Source organism: Muscardinus avellanarius (genome assembly GCF_963383645.1).
Source record: "Muscardinus avellanarius genome assembly, chromosome: 5".
Taxonomy (NCBI): Eukaryota; Metazoa; Chordata; class Mammalia; order Rodentia; family Gliridae; genus Muscardinus; species Muscardinus avellanarius.
Window position 1 is genome coordinate 62,281,991 of NC_137790.1, and position 20,184 is coordinate 62,302,174.

Here is a 20,184-nt window from a genome sequence, read left to right on the forward strand (position 1 = left end):
ATTGGAAACAGTTTTGGAGACAAGATTTTGTTCAAGAATATAATATAAAAACCTTCCAAAGAAATTATCAGGAGAAATTTTAACCATGTGTCCTGTGGACACTTAGGACCCAAGCACCAACATGAACCACAGTAAAGAGAAGCTTCCCAAGTCGAGGAATATGACTTGACATCCTCTTGGCCAGACAGTGGTGCTGACGTGCCAATCATCCAGTGGCCGCTGGTTGGTAACAGGACCAGATTCAACTCTTCACACATATGGAGGCATATTCCGTCGGTGCTTCTTTCAAGTTCCTTGCCTGTCTTGTGTTTATCCCAATGATAGAATGGTTGAGGGAAGCATAAACAATGCCCTGTTTGTTTTCCTCCAGGCATGGATCAGAATAAACTTCACATCCTTCCGGGACCCTGAACATTGGGTCATTATCATAAATTCCAGGCTCTGACGGCAACGAATGGGAATGTGGTCTGATGCTCATTTCTGTTTGTTCACTTCTAGAGAGCTGGGGAACATCAACCTGCATGGAAAGTAAAAGATGTACCACTTACGGGTGCAATAATAGGCATTCACCTGCAAACTCCAAAGAACAGTGAAATGTCTTATATACATTGAGATAAATAACATATGGCGATAATATCTACAATCTTAGCAAACTTTTGACTACTAAAGGATGAAGTGTTTTAGGACCATTCTGTTTCTCCCAAATAGTTATTTTGTGCTTTATCATGAGACACTATTGAGATCACAAAACACTTTTCAATTCTCCTTCAAGATAAAAGCATATACTGAATTAATGGAAAAAGCGTAAGCTAGCCCATGAAAACTTCAAGCCTTTTAGAATCCAATAGGCAATAGTAATGTGGAATAGAATGAAAAGACTCTGTATAAAGCAAAACAGATACTCTCTAAGAGGAGGCAGAAAAAATAAATGCTATGAATTATCCACGAGAGATTGGCAGAGTAGTTGAAGGGGAATAGGGCTGAGAGCTAGGGAGGAGAAGAAAAAGAACTGGAGAAGGAAAGCATTTCAATAATACTATCACCATATGTGAAGGTATTATTACCAATCTCACTAACGTGTGTGGGGAGGGAGGAAGGGGAAGTGAGGTGGGATATGAAGGGAAGGAGGCCAAGAGTTGTATGCATGTATGTTTTTAACACAGGGAACCCCAACTATGCTTTATAATTGCAATACAACAATCAAATTTTAAAAATAATAATATATACTTATTACAAAGAAGTCACAGTTAATATGTCTGTACCTACACTTATATTGTTCTTTTCATGTGTGTTTTGTAGTAAAGAACTGGAGATGTGGAATTTTAAAAAAAGTAAAAATGGCTAAAGAATGGTCAAAGAGACAGCAAAAGTTCTTTTGTAAGCCTTTGAGGCTTGCTGGCAGGGATAAGTTGCTGTTCACTGATTAAAAAACTGAAAATGAAACCATTTTTGATACTTTATCAATACTCCATGGCCCTTCAAAGATTCCAAAGTGATTAGTCTGTCCTTGGCATGGATATTTCTTGAAAAATTTGAAACCACTCTGATAAATCAGTTTAGCACAAATAGGCTTCCTCAAGGTTTTTCTCCGAAGAATGCTAAACTGTGTCCCCTTTTCTCCCTCTTTATTATAGAAGCCTCAGTCCCGCCTCACTGTACGGGAACACTCAGGTTTTCAAACTGAACTTATGTATCTCAGTTTGCAGATCTTCTCTGTGCTAAAAAAAAAAAAAAAAAAAAAAAAAAAACTTGCTTTATTTATTTATTTATTTATTTATTTATTTATTTTGGTGGTATTGGGGTTCCTGGAAACCCTTCTACCTCCGGACTACACTCCCAGATCTATTTTATATTTTTATTTGGAAACAGGGTCTCTTAAGCCAACGAGGCTGGCTTCGAACCTGTGAACATGCGTGATCTTCCTGTCTCCGCCTTCCAAGCACAGGGATTACAAGCGTGCACCACCACGCCCGGCTTCTGCTTTCATTTTAAACTTGCTCGTGGTTTTTAGTTCACAGTGCCCACCATGTCTTTACCAGTTCCTTTCTCTACTTTGGATCTCTTCACTGATTCTCATACAAGTTCCTTCTTAAGAAGTATGTAGTCCTAGGGACCTAATATGCCATCCTTTGATTATTTTTTAAAATGTCCAAATGGAGCAAAAATTTTAAATTCCTGTGACTAGCAAGAACACCTTAAAACAAACTTCCCAAAATTGCACATACAGAATTCCTCTTTAAATGATAATTTACCCTGTTTACATAGGAAGAAACCTACTGCATTTTAACCAGCTTGGGCTTACTTGCACCATAAATGATTTACATTATCATTTTTTTTAGGTACTGGGGATGGAACCCAGGGGCCTTCTACCTCTGGGCTACACTCCCAGACCTATTTTATATTTTATTTGAAAACAGTGTCTCACTAAGTTGCTGAGAGCCTCACTAAGTAGCTGAGGCTGGCTTCGAACCTGTGCGATCCTCCTGTCTCAGTCTCCCAAGTGCGGGGATTACAAGGGTGCGCCACCACGCCCGGCAACATTATTATTTTATTTTATTTTATAATTTACTTTATTTATTTATTTTTTGTGGTACTGGGGGTGGAACCCAGAGGCTTTCTACCTCCAGGCTCTACTCCTAGACCTTTTTTATATTTTATTTGGAAACAGGGTCTCACTAAGTTGCTGAAAGCCTCACTAAGTAGCTGAGGCTGGCTTCGAACCCGTGCGATCCTCCTGTCTCAGTCTCCCAAGTGCGGGGATTACAAGCGTGTGCCACCACGCCTGGCTTATTATTTTAAATTATCATAGTTCTCAAGCCCAATTATGACAGAATATGTTTCTCATTGTTTTTTAATTAAGAGTACATTTTTAAAAAGTGCTTAGGAAAATTTTTCTATTTGAGACAACAAAGCCTTAGCACCAAACATTGTGCCTACTATTGCTTACTAAAAAGTCAATGCAAGATTATCAAGCTAAAGGTACTTGGTTTGGTTTAAAATTTGTCAGCCTGGTGGCAAATGCTGAATGCATTTAATATTATATGTAGAATTTTTGTCTGTGTCTGCTTCTGACATTTCTGAAAATTTCAAGGTGCTTACTGCCTTTTAATCTCTACTTTTTTATTTGCACACACACACACACACACACACACACACACACACACTGATAACATCATGTCCCTTTGTAATACCTCATTTATAACTTCTTACATAATTAAAGAGCTTCAATTTTTCAAAAATATAGTGCCTTATATTTCATTCTTTCTTTTGTTACAATATTTATAAAAGTTTGGATCCAAAAGAGAGGCCTAGGTTTATTCTTCAAACCTTGTAGAAAAAACTGCCCTTGAAACGCCCTTTCCTTCCTCAGATTGGCCTCTTCCTTTCTGTAATAAGCCCACATACATTATCAGGGACCTTTACATAGTAGCTGAACCTGGAATCTTGCCTCTTTATGTGCTGGTATGATCATGAGGAAATCTAGTTATTATTATTGAGTTATGATTTATTGAAATAAATAACCTACAAATGTGGTTATTTATAAATTCATTCTTACACTGGGCGTGGTGGTGCACACTTGTAATCCCAGCATTCGGGAGGTCGAGACGGGAGGATCGCGGTTCACGAACAGCCTCAGCTACTTAGTGAGGCCCTCTGGAACTTAGTGAGATCCTGTTTCAAAATAAAAAATTAAGAATAGGGCTGGGGGTGTAGCTCAGAGGTTGAATGTCCCTGGGTTCCATCCCAGACCCGCAAAAAAAAAAAAAAAAAAGTTAATTCTTTCATTAACTCCCTGTTCTCTTTCAGAAAGACCTTAAGGTGCTTTTATGAAAATGAAGGAATAGCCTTAAGCCACATAACAGATAATAACTGAGCCCAAATTATGTGGCTTAGTCTCTGACTTTTCTGTTTTAAAACTAGATGGCTTCCAATGCCCAGCAAACCACTTCTCAAGACACTTGTTATTCCTGAAAGCTTATGCTGCGTTTTTAAAAACTGAATATCAAACAAGCATGGTGGTGCACACCTGTAATCCCAGTACTTGGGAGGCTGCCAGGAAGATCACAGATTTAAAACCCTCTTAGCAATTTAGCAATGACCTCACAACTTAGCAGGACTCTGTTTCAAAACAAAAAATAAACCAAGGCTGGGGTCATTGCTCAGAGATAGAATTCCCCTTGGCTCAAACTCCAGTACTACACACAGCCACACACAAACTGCATATGTAAATATATAAAACTTAGGACAGTGCCTGGATCATGGTAATAAACAAATTGCATTTTCTCAACAGACATCAGACATACCAGGTTAATTTCCCTTCCTTCTATATCAGAAGGCTTCTTCTGTTTCCCTGGAAGACAAAAAAAAGTAATCAAAAAGTGTAAAGAAAGCAGAGATAAACCACCTTCTGCCCATGCCCCCTGCTGCATGCCAGCTGCAGTGCTATTTCCTTAACTAGCATGCTGCACATGCCTCCGCTTATGAGAATTTATGCTGCCTGTTTCCCTCCTGGCCCTCCTCAATCCATGTGGCCCTAAGGCATATCCAAGAGGAAAGGGCAGGACCTAGCACTTCACCTTAAAATGGTTAGAAGCTCTCGCTCTGGGGACATTCTACACTCAGTGCTGGAAGTGGTCCTATTACTTACATATTCTGGATCTCCCACTGCCCAGTCACTTTGGATGTGACAAATCAAAAGATTTATTCTTTGCATGCCTATGATCCAAACTACTCCAGAGACTGAGGCAGAAAGATCACGAATTCAAAGTCAAACTGAGCAACTCAGCAAGCCTTGTCCCCAAATACATGCTTTTAGAAAATGGGCTGGGCTTAGCTCAGTGGTAGAGTGCTTGCCTGGCATGCATGAAGTCTCTGGGTTTGATCTCCAGCACTGCAAGTGAATTTCTTTTTTTTAAAAAAAGATTTATTGTGCTCTCTCTCTTTTTTTTTTCTTCTAAATTTCTGGGAGAGGTTGCAGCAGCCTTTAGAAAGATAATGGAATCCACAGAGAGACTAAGAAAAGAGGGGTACGATTGCAGAGGAACAGGTGGGGTTACAGAGAATGCCTCTTTAGAATCGTGAAGAGGTTCTGGTCCCCAGAAGTCCTCACTTGAAAATGCCGGAAGCGCTTTAATCCCCATAAAGCCTTCTCCCATGGCAACGGAATAAAGGGTGCTCTGTCTGGTTCAGTTTCCATAGCAACACTGTGGCTGATGTCATGAAAAAAAAAAAAATGGATGGAAAGACATGCAGGAAAGGCAAAAAGAGAAAGAGAGAGAACTGGGGCGGACCAGACCAGAATTCTCTATGCACCTCTCTCTCACTGAGTTTATTAAGCCTTTGGTAGTAACATTGAGGGGGTGTCTTCAAAAGCAAAAAAGAATTGTTTCCAAAATATCTCACCTCTCCCATCACAACCAAACCCACATTTCTCATATGCATTACTGTGGGGGGTGTCTTCAAAAGCAAAAAGGAATTGTTTACAAAATACCTCACCTCTCCCATCACAGCCAAACTCACGCTTCTCAGATGCATTATTGTGAGGGACAATTCAGTTCAAGTGTGTGTTTAGGATGGCGATAGAAAGTATGCACATATGAATTATGAATTCCCTCTGGAGTCACTGATGGCTTATTTAGATGAGGGTGTGTGTAACTCAGATGGGGCATGCGAGCCTGAGAGATCAAACTTCTCCTTCAACTCTGCTAAAGTTGAGAGCTCCTTCTCATCAAGCCTAAGATTGATGCAAAAAAGAATAAAACGGTCCCAGCAATGTGGCCATCTGGCCATAGTCCTGGGCGAGAGCATGTGCTGTGGCACATAGGCCTCACTGTGACTGAGGGAGCTCAAATCAACCCACTGGATCTTTTGGTGAAACTATGAGTAGATCCTCCCTCCTCAGGAAATCAGTCTGCATGGTTTATCACAGGAGTTCAGAAAATAATAGGAAACAACTAAAATCTCCAAATGTGTGGCATAGAGGGACAGAGGGAAACTGAAACCCACCTTGGTGACTTTTCAAGCAGCAGAACAGGCAGAAAAAGGTGATGATGAGAAGGAGCAATCCCCCCAAAGGCAGCAGAATGTGAAGGAGCCATGGCCTGTCTGCCATCTCTTCCTTGGAGAATGGTCCCGAGGCCCTGGTTGCATCTGGAACATCAGTCAATGCTAAGGTCGGTTAGAAATCTGAGACACATAGAGACTAGCAACACCCCTCTGCGTTGTCAGAACATGAACGGAGGGGCCTTCCGGCTCATGCCAATCTTTCCCCCTGGGAGGCATTCCCCAACAAACGCCAGCCTCAGTGCCCTCCACCACCTCTTTTCATCTGTTGCCAAATTCTTTTATTTATTCTTCAAGCGTTAACCTTCTACAGTACAATCTCCATAACGGCTCTCAAGAAAGCATTTCACCAAGCCCTTCCACTTACAGAATCTAATTAACATTCTTGTCTACCACTTAGGGAAATTAGGGAAGACGTTATCTTCAGCCGGTTCTATAACTTGAGAAGAGTGTTCCTGTTCCAAAGACTGCCCAAGTCGGACAGCTAGTGAGGAACAGCTGGAACTCAGGCCAACGTGCTTTGAACATTAAATCCGCATTTCTTCAACAGAGTGGCCTTTCTTTGTTTCAGTGCTCACGGGTATCTCCAAAAACCACACACATTTGGTTTCTCCAAATATGCTTTGCCTGGTCAGTAGCCAGTGCTCATTTTTCTGATCAGTGTTAACATGCATTAAGGCCCTGCTTATCTACGGATGGTTGAAACAACAGCAGATTGTGAAATATTTTAGTAGATCACAGACAGCATTTTTGAAAAATAAATCAGAATAGAAAATATCAGAATATATAACACCATACTAGAGCAGTGGGTCTTAATTGGAAAGTCCCAACACACATACACACACACCCCACCAAGAAACAGGAGGCAATGTCCAGGGACATTTCTGGTTGTGCCAAGTCAGGAGGCTGGGCTGGCACCCAGTAAGTAGAGGCCAGGAATTCTGCTAAGCATCTTACAATATACAGAACGTCTTCCTCATACCACAGCAGAGCTAGTCATAATAAAATATCAATAGAAAACCCTATCTTAGCATAAGTATGGCTTTGCAAATCTTTTTTATATGTTTTTATGGGTTATAATATACAATATATTTTTTTTTATTAAGAGTAACTGATAACCCAGTATGAAAAGTACTAAAGTAAAATATTGTATCCTAGTGTGGGCAATTTGTTTCCCCAGTTGCTTGCTGTTGGGTAAAAGTGTCCAAAGTCTACTGAAGCTGAACCTACAGTGGACATAGAGAGCTTGGTAATTCAGAAGAGCTGTAACAAATGTGGTTTTGTTGGTGCTGCCAACACAGCTGTCTGGGGGAGGGGTTTGGATAGCAAACAGTAGATAATCTAATGCAATCAAATCCATTCGATGAGGAAGACCCAACTTCTTATTTCTCCAACTGACAAAAGACTTGTTAATTCTATTTGATTAGTTTGATACTTACTTAATAGAGGGTGTTCTGAATTATTTTGAGTCTGTTATGAAATAGAGAAATTGGATTAAGACTTGAAATTGGTTGAGGAAACCAAGAGAATGTACACTAAGTTATGTCTAAGATCAGGACTTATCTTGTAAAAGACCCCAGCGTTTGCACACTAACCGACAATCTAAGAGTCCAGCTCACAGTCCTTCTGCACAATTCATGGATCATCACTCCAAGATTGTGGGACACTAAGTAAATCCCTGAATTACTTTCAGGCTCAGAGAAAGATTCTGTAAATCCAATATAACCTTCATATGTCTTCTTCAACTCCTGTTTCCCCATTTCTCAGGATACAGGACAGCCACGGACACTCTGGCCTCTGCAATAGCATGTCAGGTGTTCAGCAGGTGCTCTAAGTCAGTGTGGGAAAGTCATTTGGGTGATATTCTGGGTGCTGGTTCTGAACCAGAGATTGTGCCTCTCACTTCCTGCCCCTCATCTGCACCACTTTCCTGCACAGACAACTCTCAGCCCAATTTTGTGGAGCTTCTAGACCGACCAGATGGAGGGGGACAGACTCCCAAGCCAGGGTGTTTCCAGGGATAGAGTCCACTCCCTGTTAGCTCTGCCCCCTGGGACTTTGCTTCATTCTACCAAGTGCTTTTCTTCATTCTTAGAAAACATTGTTTTCCCAAGAGCATCTGGACGGCCCCCCACTTTGTCACCCATCTGTCCTTGCAAATTTCATTTCAATATAACCGGCAAGGAGAGTCAGACATGAAACTGAGAAAATTCCTAGCAAGAGAAAAGGGTTTCAAGGGTAGAAAGTGAAATATTTGTACCCTATCTCCAAAATGTGTTTACAAAAAGGACAGTTCTCCAACATAATCCCAGAGTAGACTTCAGTCCCCCTCACTTCATACTCAGTCCTCTGAACACCCTCAGGAGCAAAAGGAAGAATTTTCCCTCGATCTTTTCTCTGTTATCTTTGTTTTCACCATTTCACCAAAGATGAATATACACTCGGTTTGAAGATAATGTCTAAATAATTTATTTGACTTTTGGAGAGGAAAACCTAAGGGAATATGACTCAGTTTCTGCCTTCCAGGGCATTCTGATCTTTCGTGGGACTTAAGACATGTTTGCACATTACTGCAATGAAAGGAAATGTGGTAAATGAAAAATGGCATAAGAATTGATAGAAAAGAAGAACTGCTTCTCCTTCAGCTACAATGGAAGGCTTCTTGAAAACATGGGTAATGAGCTGGACTCAGAAGGAGGGCTAGAACTTTGGTAGGAGGAAACAGATAAATTCTCACTTGCAAGTGGTAGGAACGGCAAGGAGGGTCATGGTAGAATCATAGCAGGAGCAAGAGGGGTTGCTTGGGTGGGGCTGAGAGTCCTATATAGAATCCAAAAGCAATCTGGAAAGGTGGGTGGGGATGAACCATTGAAGGCCTCCAGTGCTGGTTAACAAACATGAGCCCAAGTTTTTGAGCATTGAGATTGCTCTCCAGGGCACAAAATAAACAGTGGCATTAAAAAAGAAGTAAAAAGAAGTATATTCAGTAAATAAAGTATATGAGAAAGATTTGGAACTGAAATAGATCAAAATGGGGGGGTAAGGACAAAAGAAATTTACTTCCTACTTCATATGTTGTTTTGTTTTTGTGGTCTTAGAAATTGAACCCAGGGGCATTCTACCTCTGAGTTTTACTGCCAGCCCAGCCCTATTTTATTAAATTTTTTATTTTATTTATTTTTTTTTTTTTTGCAGTACGGGGGATGGAACCCAGGGGAAGTCTACCTCTGAGATACATCCCCAGCCCAATTTTTGTTTTGTTCTTTATTTTGAAGTAGGGTCTCACTGAGTTGCAAAGGGCCTCACTAAGTAGCTGAGGCTGTCTGCGAACCGCAATCCTCCTGTCTCAGCCTCCCAAATGCTTTTTTTTTTATTTTGAAATAGACTCTTATTAAGTTTCTGAGGGCCTCACTAAATTGTTAAAATTAGTGTCGAACTTGTGATCCTCATGTCTCAGCCTTCTGACTATTAGGATTGCAGACATGCTCCACCATGCCTATTCCACCTATACTATTAAACAGAATCATTCAAAGAAAGATAAGGTAGGTCTGTGATGTTGATGCTATAGAGGGAACACATCACAGAGTGCGAGTTTGTTGACAAAGAGAAGTAGAAGGCCAAAGCTAAGTCCTGGGGAATTTCCAGTGTGTGTCAGAAGCTATAATTGACAATGATAGGAAAGAGAGTGATGAGAAAGGTGGGATCTTGCCAGGCATGGTGGCACATGCTTGTAACCCCAGCATTTGGGATGCTGAGACAGGAGGACCGGGTTCGTGGCCTCAGATACTTACTAAGGTACTTTGCAACTCAGTGAGACCCTGTTTCAAACTAAAGAACGAAAAGAATCAGGCTGGGATATAACTTGTAGGTAGAATACCCCTAGGTTCTATCCCTAGCAACACACACACACACACACACACACACACACACACACACACCCCATTCATCTGTTGGTAGACACCTAGGCTGGTGCCATAATTTGGCTATTGTGTTATGCTATTGTAAACATGGATATGCATGTGTTGCTATACTAGTATGACTTCAATATCTTTGGAAAGATGCCCAGGAGTAGCATAGCTGGGCCATATGTTGTTTCAATCTGTCTTCTGAAAAAGCTCCACACTGATCCTCATAGTGACTGCACTAATTTTCAGTCCCACCAACAGTGTATAAGAACTCCTATTTCCCCACATCCTCACCAGCATTTAATATTATTTGTATTCTTAAGTATTTGCTCTGTTTTATGGCTGAATAATATTCTGTTCAAATGATATACCACATTTTCTTTATCCATTCCTCGGGTGATAAACACTTAGGCTGTTTCCTCCTTTGGGTTATTGTGAATAGTATTGTTCTAAACATTCATGTGCAAGTCTTTGTGTGGACATATATTTTAATTTCATTTGGGTACTTCCTTAGCCGTGCAAATGCTTGGTCCTGTGACAAGTAGGTTAGCCTTTTGAAGAAAGTCCGGACTGCTTCATAGAGCAGTTCACCTCCCCACCAGCAGTGTGAGAGTGTTACAGTTTCTCCCCATTCCTGCCAACACTGATTAATTTTTATTTTTGTTTCAATTCTATTCATTCCAGAGTATGGGCAGTGTTATCTTGTTGTGGTTTTGATTTGCACGTCCTAATGACTAATGGCGTGGAACATTGCTTCGGGTGCTTCTTGGCAATTTGTATAACTGTAATAAACTGTAATAAATTCAAGTCCTTTGCTCATCTTTTAACAGGGTTGCCTGTCTATTAGTTGTTAGGTTGTAGGAGGTCTTTTATATATTCTGAGCAATCATCTGCTATCAGGTATATGATTTGCAGATATTCTTCATAATTTTCAGGCTGTTCATTCACGCTTTTGAAAGTGCCATTTGATGCAGAAAATTTTTAAATTTTTATGAAGCCAAATTTGTCTATTTTATTACTTCTGCTTTTGTAATTGTATCTAGAAAATTATTGCCAAATCCAAGATCAGGAAGATTTAAAGTTTTGTATACATATTTATAGTATTTAATGTAAACTTAGTTTTTTGGGTGTTTTGTTTGTTTGTTTATTTTGTTGTATTGGGATTTGAACCCAGGGTTATTCTATCTCTGAGCTACACCCCCAGCCCCTCTTTTTTTGTGTGTGGTACTGAAGATGGAACCCAGGGGCATTCTACCTCCAAGCTATACCCCCAGCTTTATTTTTATTCTTTATTTTGAAACAGGGTCTCACTGAGTTGCATCACTAAGTAGCTGAGGCTGTCTGCAAACCACGATCCTCCTGTCTCAGCCTCCCAAATTCTGGTATTACATGCGACCACCACCACACCCAGCTTCCTAGCTCTTCTTTAATTTTTGTTTTGAAACAGGGTCTTGCTATGTTGTTGAGAGTGTCACTAAATTGCTGAGACTGTCCTCTAAGCTACGATCCTCCTGTATCAGCCTCCCAAGTATTTGGATTACAGGTGTGTGCCACTTGCCCAGTGTAAACTTAGTTTTTACTGTTTCAGCTTTTATATTTAAGTCTCTGATTAATTTATATTTAATTTTTTATTTGATATAAGATAGAGGGTTCAGAATAATTTAATCTTTTCCATGTTTATATACAATTGTCCCAACATTTATATTTGGGGGGGGGTTGCTTTGTGGTGGGGATTTCAGTACTGGGGATCAAACCCAAGAACTCACACAAGCACCCCAGGGACCAGGGCTCTATCAGTGAGTTACATCCACAGCTCTTGTTTATTGAAGCAATTACTTTCCTTATTAAATGACCTTGACACATGACACACTTTTCAAAAATCAATTGAACATACCTATATGGGTTTATCTGGGTCTCTCAATTCTATTAGGTTGACCTCTGTCTTTTTTTTTTTTTTGGTGGTACTGGGGTTCCTGGAAACCCTTCTACTTCTGGGCTACACTCCCAGACACCTATATTTTTATTTGGAAACAGGGTCTCTTAAGCCAGCGAGGCTGGCTTCAAACCTGCACGATCCTCCTGTCTCCGCCTCCCAATCGCAGGGATTACAAGCGTGCGCCACAACGCCCAGTCCCCTCTGTGTCTTATTTATATGCCAGTACTACATAGTTTTTCTTATGATAGTTTTATAGTAAGTTTTGAAACAGGAAAATGTTAGTCTTCAATTCTCTCCTCTTTTTTAAAATTAAAATTAACATATATTGCTTCTAAAAATTAATGGGATTCATTGAGATATTTACATGCACGCATGTAGTGTGCACTGATTGCATATATTCCTACTTTTTTTTACCCTCTCCAGTATCCCCAGCCCCTTACTCAGTCCATAATACTTTCTCTTCTACTTTTGGTCTTTATTTTTTTTTATTTTCACATATGAGAAAAAACATGCAATACTTGTCTTTATGTATCTCATTCGTTTTATTTAATATAATGTCCTCCAGGCTCATTTTTATTTTGCAAGTGATATTTTATTATTTTTATGGAAGAATGATACTTCTGTGGGGGGGTATTTATATGCACACATATATTGTGCATTGATCATATATATTGGCACCTGTGTGGAGAATCAGTTGGCCAAAGATACATTTCATTGATCTGTGTATGTTTTATGTCAATACTGTACTGTTTCTGTTACTATGGCTCTGCAATATGTCCTGAGATCAGGTATTGTGATACCTCCAGCTTTGCTGTTGTGGTTATTTTAGGTCTGTCACAATTTATATATAAAATTTAAAGATCAGCCTTCCCATGTCTGCAAAATTAAAGGAAAATGCTTGGAGTTTGATGGGGATTGCCTTGAGTCATCTTAAGGAATATTATCATCATCTTTTGATACTAATTCTTCCAGTTCTTGACAATAAGATGTCTTTCTGCTCATTCACATCGTTAATTTCTTTCAGCCATGATTTCTTTGTTCAGTTTTTAAATTTTGTACTTTCTTAATTAAATTTATTTCTAAATGTTTTATTCTTTTTATGTTAGTATAAAAACAGATTGTTCATTGCTAGTATACAGAAATACCACTCATTTTTATGTGTCAATCTCATAGCCTACAAATTTGCTAAATTCACATATTAACTTCAGTAGTTTCATAACAATTTATAGGCATTTTCTCCATATAAGGTCATGCACCTATAAATAGAGATAGCTTCACTTCTTTCATTCAAATACAGATGTATTTTACTTCTTGTTCTTGCTCAGTATCTCTGGCCAGAACTTCCAGTTTAATGCTGAATAGAAGTAGTAAAAGAAGGCATTCTTGTTTGTTCCTGGTCTTAGGGGAAAAGCATTCGGGCTTTTCCCATTGATTATAACTGTGGTTATGGGATTTTAATAAATTAAAAATATTCTAAATTATTGCCATATTTCCCTCCTCACCCATGCCATTTCCCCTTCCCTTTCCCCCATGTGTTAGTGAGATTGATAGCAATACCTTCACATATTGCCACAGTATTATTTGAACTCTTTTTCTCCTCTCCCTTACTCCTTTCTCTATTTTTCATCTCATGTTTTGTTCACTTTTGTTTTCCCCAGCTTAATCCACACCTGTCTTCCTCAGCTGTTAGAGCCAATTAAAAGATCCTGGGAAGAACTACGAAGTCACTGAAGCCCTGAACACTCCCAGACTCATCAAAGAGTCAGGCTATTTGTATGCTATTTGCCCTCCATGCAAACTGTGAACTAATAACAAGTGTGTAAATACATCTAAGCACCAAAAACACAACTTCTATAAATTATAATCAACCTAAGTCAAGAACAGGAAAAGAGAGCCAGGAATGGTGGAGCACGCTTGTAATCCCAGCATTTTGGACCAGAGGATCCGAGTTCATGAACAGTCTCAGCTACTTAGCGAGGCCTTTTGCAACTCAGTGAGACCCTGTTTCAAAATAAAGAATAAAAAATAGTGCTGGAGGTGTAGCTCAGAGGTAGGATGTCCCTGGGTTCCATCCCCAGTACCCCCCAAAAAAATTGAAGAAAGAAAAACGAAGAAAAATCAAGGACAAAGAATAGAGAGCTATCACTCACTAACTCGGCCTTCATCTTGTCATTTTCTTCATTATCTTATTAATCTACTTCTGGACTTGTCAAATACACTTTATAATATCTAAAGACAAGAGCAATAACTTTCATCATGTTTTTTTCTACGCTTCTCTACCTTACTCTCCTCCAGAACATACACACACACAGGTAAACTTGATGGTAAACTGATGTGATATAGGTTCACTCTCTACTCACTTGAGAATCAGAATCTTCATTTTCTGGACACACAGTGAGGAAAACATGGTCTGGGGCTGGAAAACTTACCTGTCACATATATGATTGTTGAGTGACTTTTAATTAAATGAGACGAAATGTTTGCACGACAACTGTATGATCCATTGTCACAAGGAAACACGGGTTCAAAATGCAGATGAAAGACTGAACTATTTGACCCTTCTTCCCAACTTGTGTGTAGCCGAGGGCTCTTCTCAAGAGGTAGACAGGCAGTTCCATTGAACTTGTACCAAGTCACATCAGGTCTGTTATCACAATATTTCACAGGGCATCCTATTTTATTTTATTTTATTTATTTATTTATTTATTTATTTATTTATTTATTTATTTGGTGGTACTGGGGTTCCTGGAAGCCCTTCTACCTCCGGGCTACACTCCCAGACCTATTTTTACATTTTTATTTGGAAACAGGGTCTCCTAAGCCAGCGCGCGCGGCTGGCTTCGAACCTGCGCGATCCTCCTGTCTCTGCCTCCCAAGCGCGGGGATTACAAGCGTGCGCCACCACGGCCGGCAGGCATCCTATTTTAAAGGGGGCTCCTGATGAGGCAAAGTGTTTAGAATGTCTCTTAATGTAAAGTTATACTGTGCATGAGTCTTCTCAACTAAAAGATGAAAACAGAATTAAAATCAAATTTGTCTTCTGGAAAAACCATATCATGCTACTTCAATAGTTTCTGCCAAGGATGACTAAAACATGATTTTATAATTTTCCTAGATATTATTTTACTAGTAATTAACCCTCATTAGCCTACTATCTGGTAAATAGTAGGCATGTCATGTTTTGAATATTTGATTTAAAAATCTAATGAATTATTTAATCTTCACAAAAATTAATATATGTTACTATGAACTTTGTTTTACAGATGAGGAGACTGAGGTAGTAAAGAACATGCTTATAGTGATATGATAATAATTAGAAAAATTGAGACTTAAAGTCATACTGGAGTCCATTACTCTATAATTTATTAGTCATTTGTCTGCAATTTTTTTTTTTTTTTTGGTACTGAGAATTGAACCCAGGAGCGGTCTACCTTTGATCTACACCCGCAGCCCCATTTTATTTTTTGCTTCAAAACAGGGCCTTACTAGGTTGCTAAGAGTCTCCTTACATTGCTGAGGCTGACTCAAACCTGCAATCCTCCTGTCTCAGCTTCCCAAGTACTGGAATTCCAGAAGTGTGCCACCACGCCCAGCTAGTCTGCATTGCTTCTTGAGCAGTGATAATATTTTCTATTTCTAGCTCTAATATATTCTATAAAATGAAAGAGAAGAATTGTTGTAGACAACATTTCCCTATACTGTTTGGCACTAGGAATTTTCTTTCCTTGTTTGTCAATGTCCTTAATGCTACCTTACAATGTTTTCCATGACTTTTTTCTGTGTAGGAGACATGCAACTCAAGATAATCATTTGAAGACAGAAAGTTCTGAGATAACTGGAATTTTTATCTATCTCCTCTCAAGGGAGGAATAGTGCTCCCACCTCCCTTGGAATTTCTGCATACTGGGCCTGACACACTGAAAAGATACCTCCCTTTGTTATCGGGAAGAGAGCTTTTTCCTGGAAATAGGTCTTCCTATTATGAACCTCTACTTGGTAATTATTAAGTATATATAAAATCTATAGCACACAGTATTTTTAAATTTTCTATGTTCTTGAATAAATTATGCTATTTATCAGGAACATATTTACTCTATAACAAACATCCACAGCTAAAATATACCTGAAAATAAAGATACATAGAAAGGAATTTTTTTTCTAAGAAAACAAAATAGATAGTAGCATAAGATTCAAAATTTACCTCATTTTATCTTACAATTTTATTTTAATTTGTCCAGAGGGCATACTCATGTTACATGATATAAATGAATAATCATGTTCTTAATGAGAAGATTCAACCATTAAAAACTTTATTCTCGTATGAATACAGTGCACCAATAAAAATTTTTTAAAAAAACAAACTTTATTCTCATTCTCTAATAATTGTTGGACTATAATGTTCTTTTTGAGACCCAGGCATAAAAGGAGCAAGAGAAATGGTGTAGATTTATAACAATTACTAAAAAATTCACATCAGTTGTATCATATAACTAAAGAATGCATGATATGGCTATTAGTAAGCCACCAAGTATTCTGTTAAGGATCTGACTTCCTTAGCTGGTAAAACAAATAAAACTAAAATATGCAAAGATTCCTTCTATTTAAGCACTTGAGTGGTGATTTATATCTTTTTTATTCTTATAGTAAAGACTAAGATGTAATCTTAAAAGTATTTTATGCACATTTTCCTCCACCCTCATAGTTTTTTCTTAGCTCATCCTTCTGTGTTCTGAAGTACTATTTTTTCAGCAATATATCTATTCCATTTTTATTAACTTATTTCATGTACCTTCAAGCATTCTTCTGAATAGGTTTATAGAATCGTGGGTTATAAGTATATAAGCATAACTGAAATTATAGCTAAAATTTTTCTTTGAAGATGAAGACTAAGGATCCGATCGCACAAGCAGTCAGACACACACACACACACACACACACACACGCACACACACACACACACACGTATATATTTGGTACTGGGGATTGGACCCAGGGCATTCTACCTCTGAGCTACACCTTCAACCCTATTTTTTTAAATTTTGAAACAGTGTCTTTCTAAGTTGTTGAGACTGGCCTCAAACCTGAGACCCTCTTGTCTCGGCCTCCCAAGTACGGGGGTTATAGGCCTATGCAACCAAGCCTGACTGATCAGATAGTAAACTGCCCAGTAGCTTCTGGCCCTGAGTTTCACATCCTTCTGTACATGAAACAGTGTTGCACTTTATTTATACACCTTTTCAAACATGAATATATATTTTTTTTACCTATTTCCTAGAACCGAATGAACCTTTCACTATATTTCCAATTTATATCTCATTAATTCCTGCTCATGAAAGTTGATTAAGTATCTAATAATTAGATTGAGACAAAGGATCTACAGAGAACATTTAGTTCTGATTAATTCATTATTTATATATTTATATTTATTGATATATAACTGTGTTGAGACCTCAAGCAAGTTTGTCCCCAAACTCCCTAATTCAGTTGCTTTTAAAAAGTTAGAATAAAAAATAAAAGCAAACTAAAAGGTAAGTTATAAGGATGAGGTTTTGAAAAATTAGAGGAAAAGGGTAACATGATTTACCAAAAGGAAACACTAGCAATACAGTACCTGGATGTGGTTAGACTTATAACAAAAGAGCAAGGAGGTCGAAGGCAGAAACCCAAGTGAAACCTTTGTTTCCAGAAGTTTGTTCCTCTCCCTAAAGTTACTAGACTCTCTCAGCCTCCTGACTTCCCCTTTCATTTTCTTGGATGAGTTAATAATAGTTTTGGGGGCTGGTAAAATAGTGAAAGACAAGACGGTTAGAGACAAGCATCTTTGGTCCTTGAAGAGCTTATCATTTAATTGGTGAGAGCATTAGCATTAGCTCTCACCAATTGGTGAGAGTGAAGGCACTCATTTTTTTATTCACTTTTACCTGAGCTGAAAGAAAAGCATATGGGGAACCTTGTATCTTAGCTGTTATTGGATATAAAAATAAGACATGATGTCTGCCTTTTGGAATTTTGCTTCTAGTGGGAAATAAAGGTGCACAGGAAATGGGAGAAAAACACCATAAACAAGTGCAAGCCATTTTGCATGGAGAGGCAGAGGATTAACCTCCGCAGATGCTACTGGGGCAAGGCTTCAGGGAAACTGAGCTAAACTCCAGATGTTTCTGACAGTCACTGGAAAGGCAAGCAAGGTATTTTTAGGACTAAGAAGTGGAAAGGCAAGGCTTTGTGTCCAGAAATCTCAGGGCCAATTCAAGGAATTGATGGACAGCTGGACCATGCGTTTCTGAAATGACATGGAGATCACTGGTTGTTTCAAAATAAATGGATAAACATTAGCTAAGGGGAGTATAAACTTTGCCAAACCACCAGGAGAAAACTCAGTGCCTAATTTTGAGAGGATATTTACAAAGGGCATGACAATAGCTAAAAAGGAGAATATTCCTTTGAACATGGCTGTTTCAAATGCAAACACACTGCACAGGCTTGGGATAGCCACACAGTCTCAACAGCATTCACAGTGCTTCAAAATAGGATAAAGGAGCCGGGCATGGCACGTGCTTGTAATCCCAGTACTTAGGAGGCTGAGACAGGAGAATCTGGGTTCATGGCCAGCCTCAGCTACTTAGTGAGGACGTCTGCAATTTAGTGAAACCCTGTTGCAAAGACAAAGAATAAAAAATAGGGCAGGGGATGTAGCTTGCAGGTAGATTGTCCCTGGGTTCAATCCCCAGCACCACACACACACACACACACACACACACACACACACACACACGATGAAGGACTGAATTACAAACATAGGAAAGTTTTTAACCCTCCTCCCTAAAACACAAACACAGCCAGCTTCACTTCTCTTAGTGAATGACAGTCTGTGAAGCCACTACTCGTCTGTAATTTCTACTCTTACTACAGTGCATTACCCTTCCTTTTAGCAAAGAACTGTCAACTGACGGCAATAGCACAATTAAACTTACTTTCTAGCCTCAGTATTCTGTGACTCTGGGCTAGAGAGGAGTGCAAAAAGTTGCTAAGGAGTGGAGAAAAGAGCTGGCTGTTAGTCCTGGCTACATCACTGACTTGCAATGGCATCTTGGTTCCTGAATACTCCTATCTGTAGAATGAGGACGATTGACAGTGTGAACTTTGATTCCACTGGTATAGGAAATTTTCTTGAATGGATGATGAATGCTTGAAAACAGGCATTGAAAATCATCAAGAGCATTCCTTTTATTCATAAACAGGGTGTTAACCGGGCATGGTGGTGCACACTTGTAATCCCCATGCTTGGGAGGCGGAGACAAGAGGATTGCGCAGGTTCGTAGTCAGCCTCACTGGCTTAAGAGACCCTGTTTCCAAATAAATAAAAAATATAAAATAGGTCTGGGAGTGTAGCCCGGAGGTAGAAGGGCTTCCAGGAACCCCAGTACCACCAGAAATAAAATAAAAGAAAATAAAAATAAATAAAAAAACAGGGTGTTATTCTTCCTATCTCTCAAGAGACTACAATTGATGCTTATAGACCAAGAATGACCCACTGAGCCAATGTCACCATTCAGATTTTCCATCTGACAGGAATATTGACAATTCTTTTCTGACTGTCCTGAATTATGCAAATTCATTTTATGACACTCAGGACACACAAAGCTGTCCTCAAGGGGATTGTGTTATCAAAAACATTCTCTAAAGAAGGATGGCAACCACACATGCTTTGCTTATAACTTATCTGTCAATTGTCAGTTATTTTTGTTATATCTGTTGTTTTTATCAAACATTCATATCAGATAGGGAATTTTTTTTGTGTGTGTGTGTGGGTCTGGGGATGGAATCCAGAGGCATTTGACCTCCGAGCTACACCCCCTGCCCAATTTTTTTATTCTTTATTTTGAAACAGGGTCTCACTGAGTTGCGGAGGGCCTCACTTAGTAGCTGAGGCTGTCCGCGAACCACGATCCTCTGGTCTCAGCCTCCCAAATGCTGGGATTGCAAATGTGCACCACCACACTTGGCAGATAGAGAATTTTTAATGGTTAAAAATAGTTAAAATAAATGCAAGCAGTAAGAGAATAAAAGCATCTACCACACCCAGGTTCTTATATGATAAAATATCTCTTCATAGACTATATAGGTTTAGCAAGCTTCTTATTTTTCAAATTCTTAAGAAAACTGGGTATATTCTTATGATAAATGTATATCATAATAATATTATTGTGATAATATATAGTTTTCAAATATGCATATATGGTTTTCAAATATAGATATCAAATAAGCTAGGTACACCTG

General features: G+C 39.0%; 1 protein-coding gene across 1 annotated transcript in view; it reads right to left on the minus strand.

Annotated features, from left to right (window-relative positions):
* Positions 1-241: 241 nt before the first annotated feature.
* Positions 242-20,184, minus strand: part of BTLA (B and T lymphocyte associated) — a gene marked incomplete at both ends in the record, with an annotated part of 33,150 nt that continues 13,207 nt past the window's right edge. The window contains 5 exons of the mRNA XM_080696514.1: positions 242-517; positions 4,305-4,351; positions 6,007-6,168; positions 14,334-14,576; positions 18,982-19,092. Of these exons, the coding sequence (XP_080552640.1) occupies positions 242-517; positions 4,305-4,351; positions 6,007-6,168; positions 14,334-14,576; positions 18,982-19,092 (839 nt within the window). The remainder of the gene's footprint in view (positions 518-4,304; positions 4,352-6,006; positions 6,169-14,333; positions 14,577-18,981; positions 19,093-20,184) is intronic.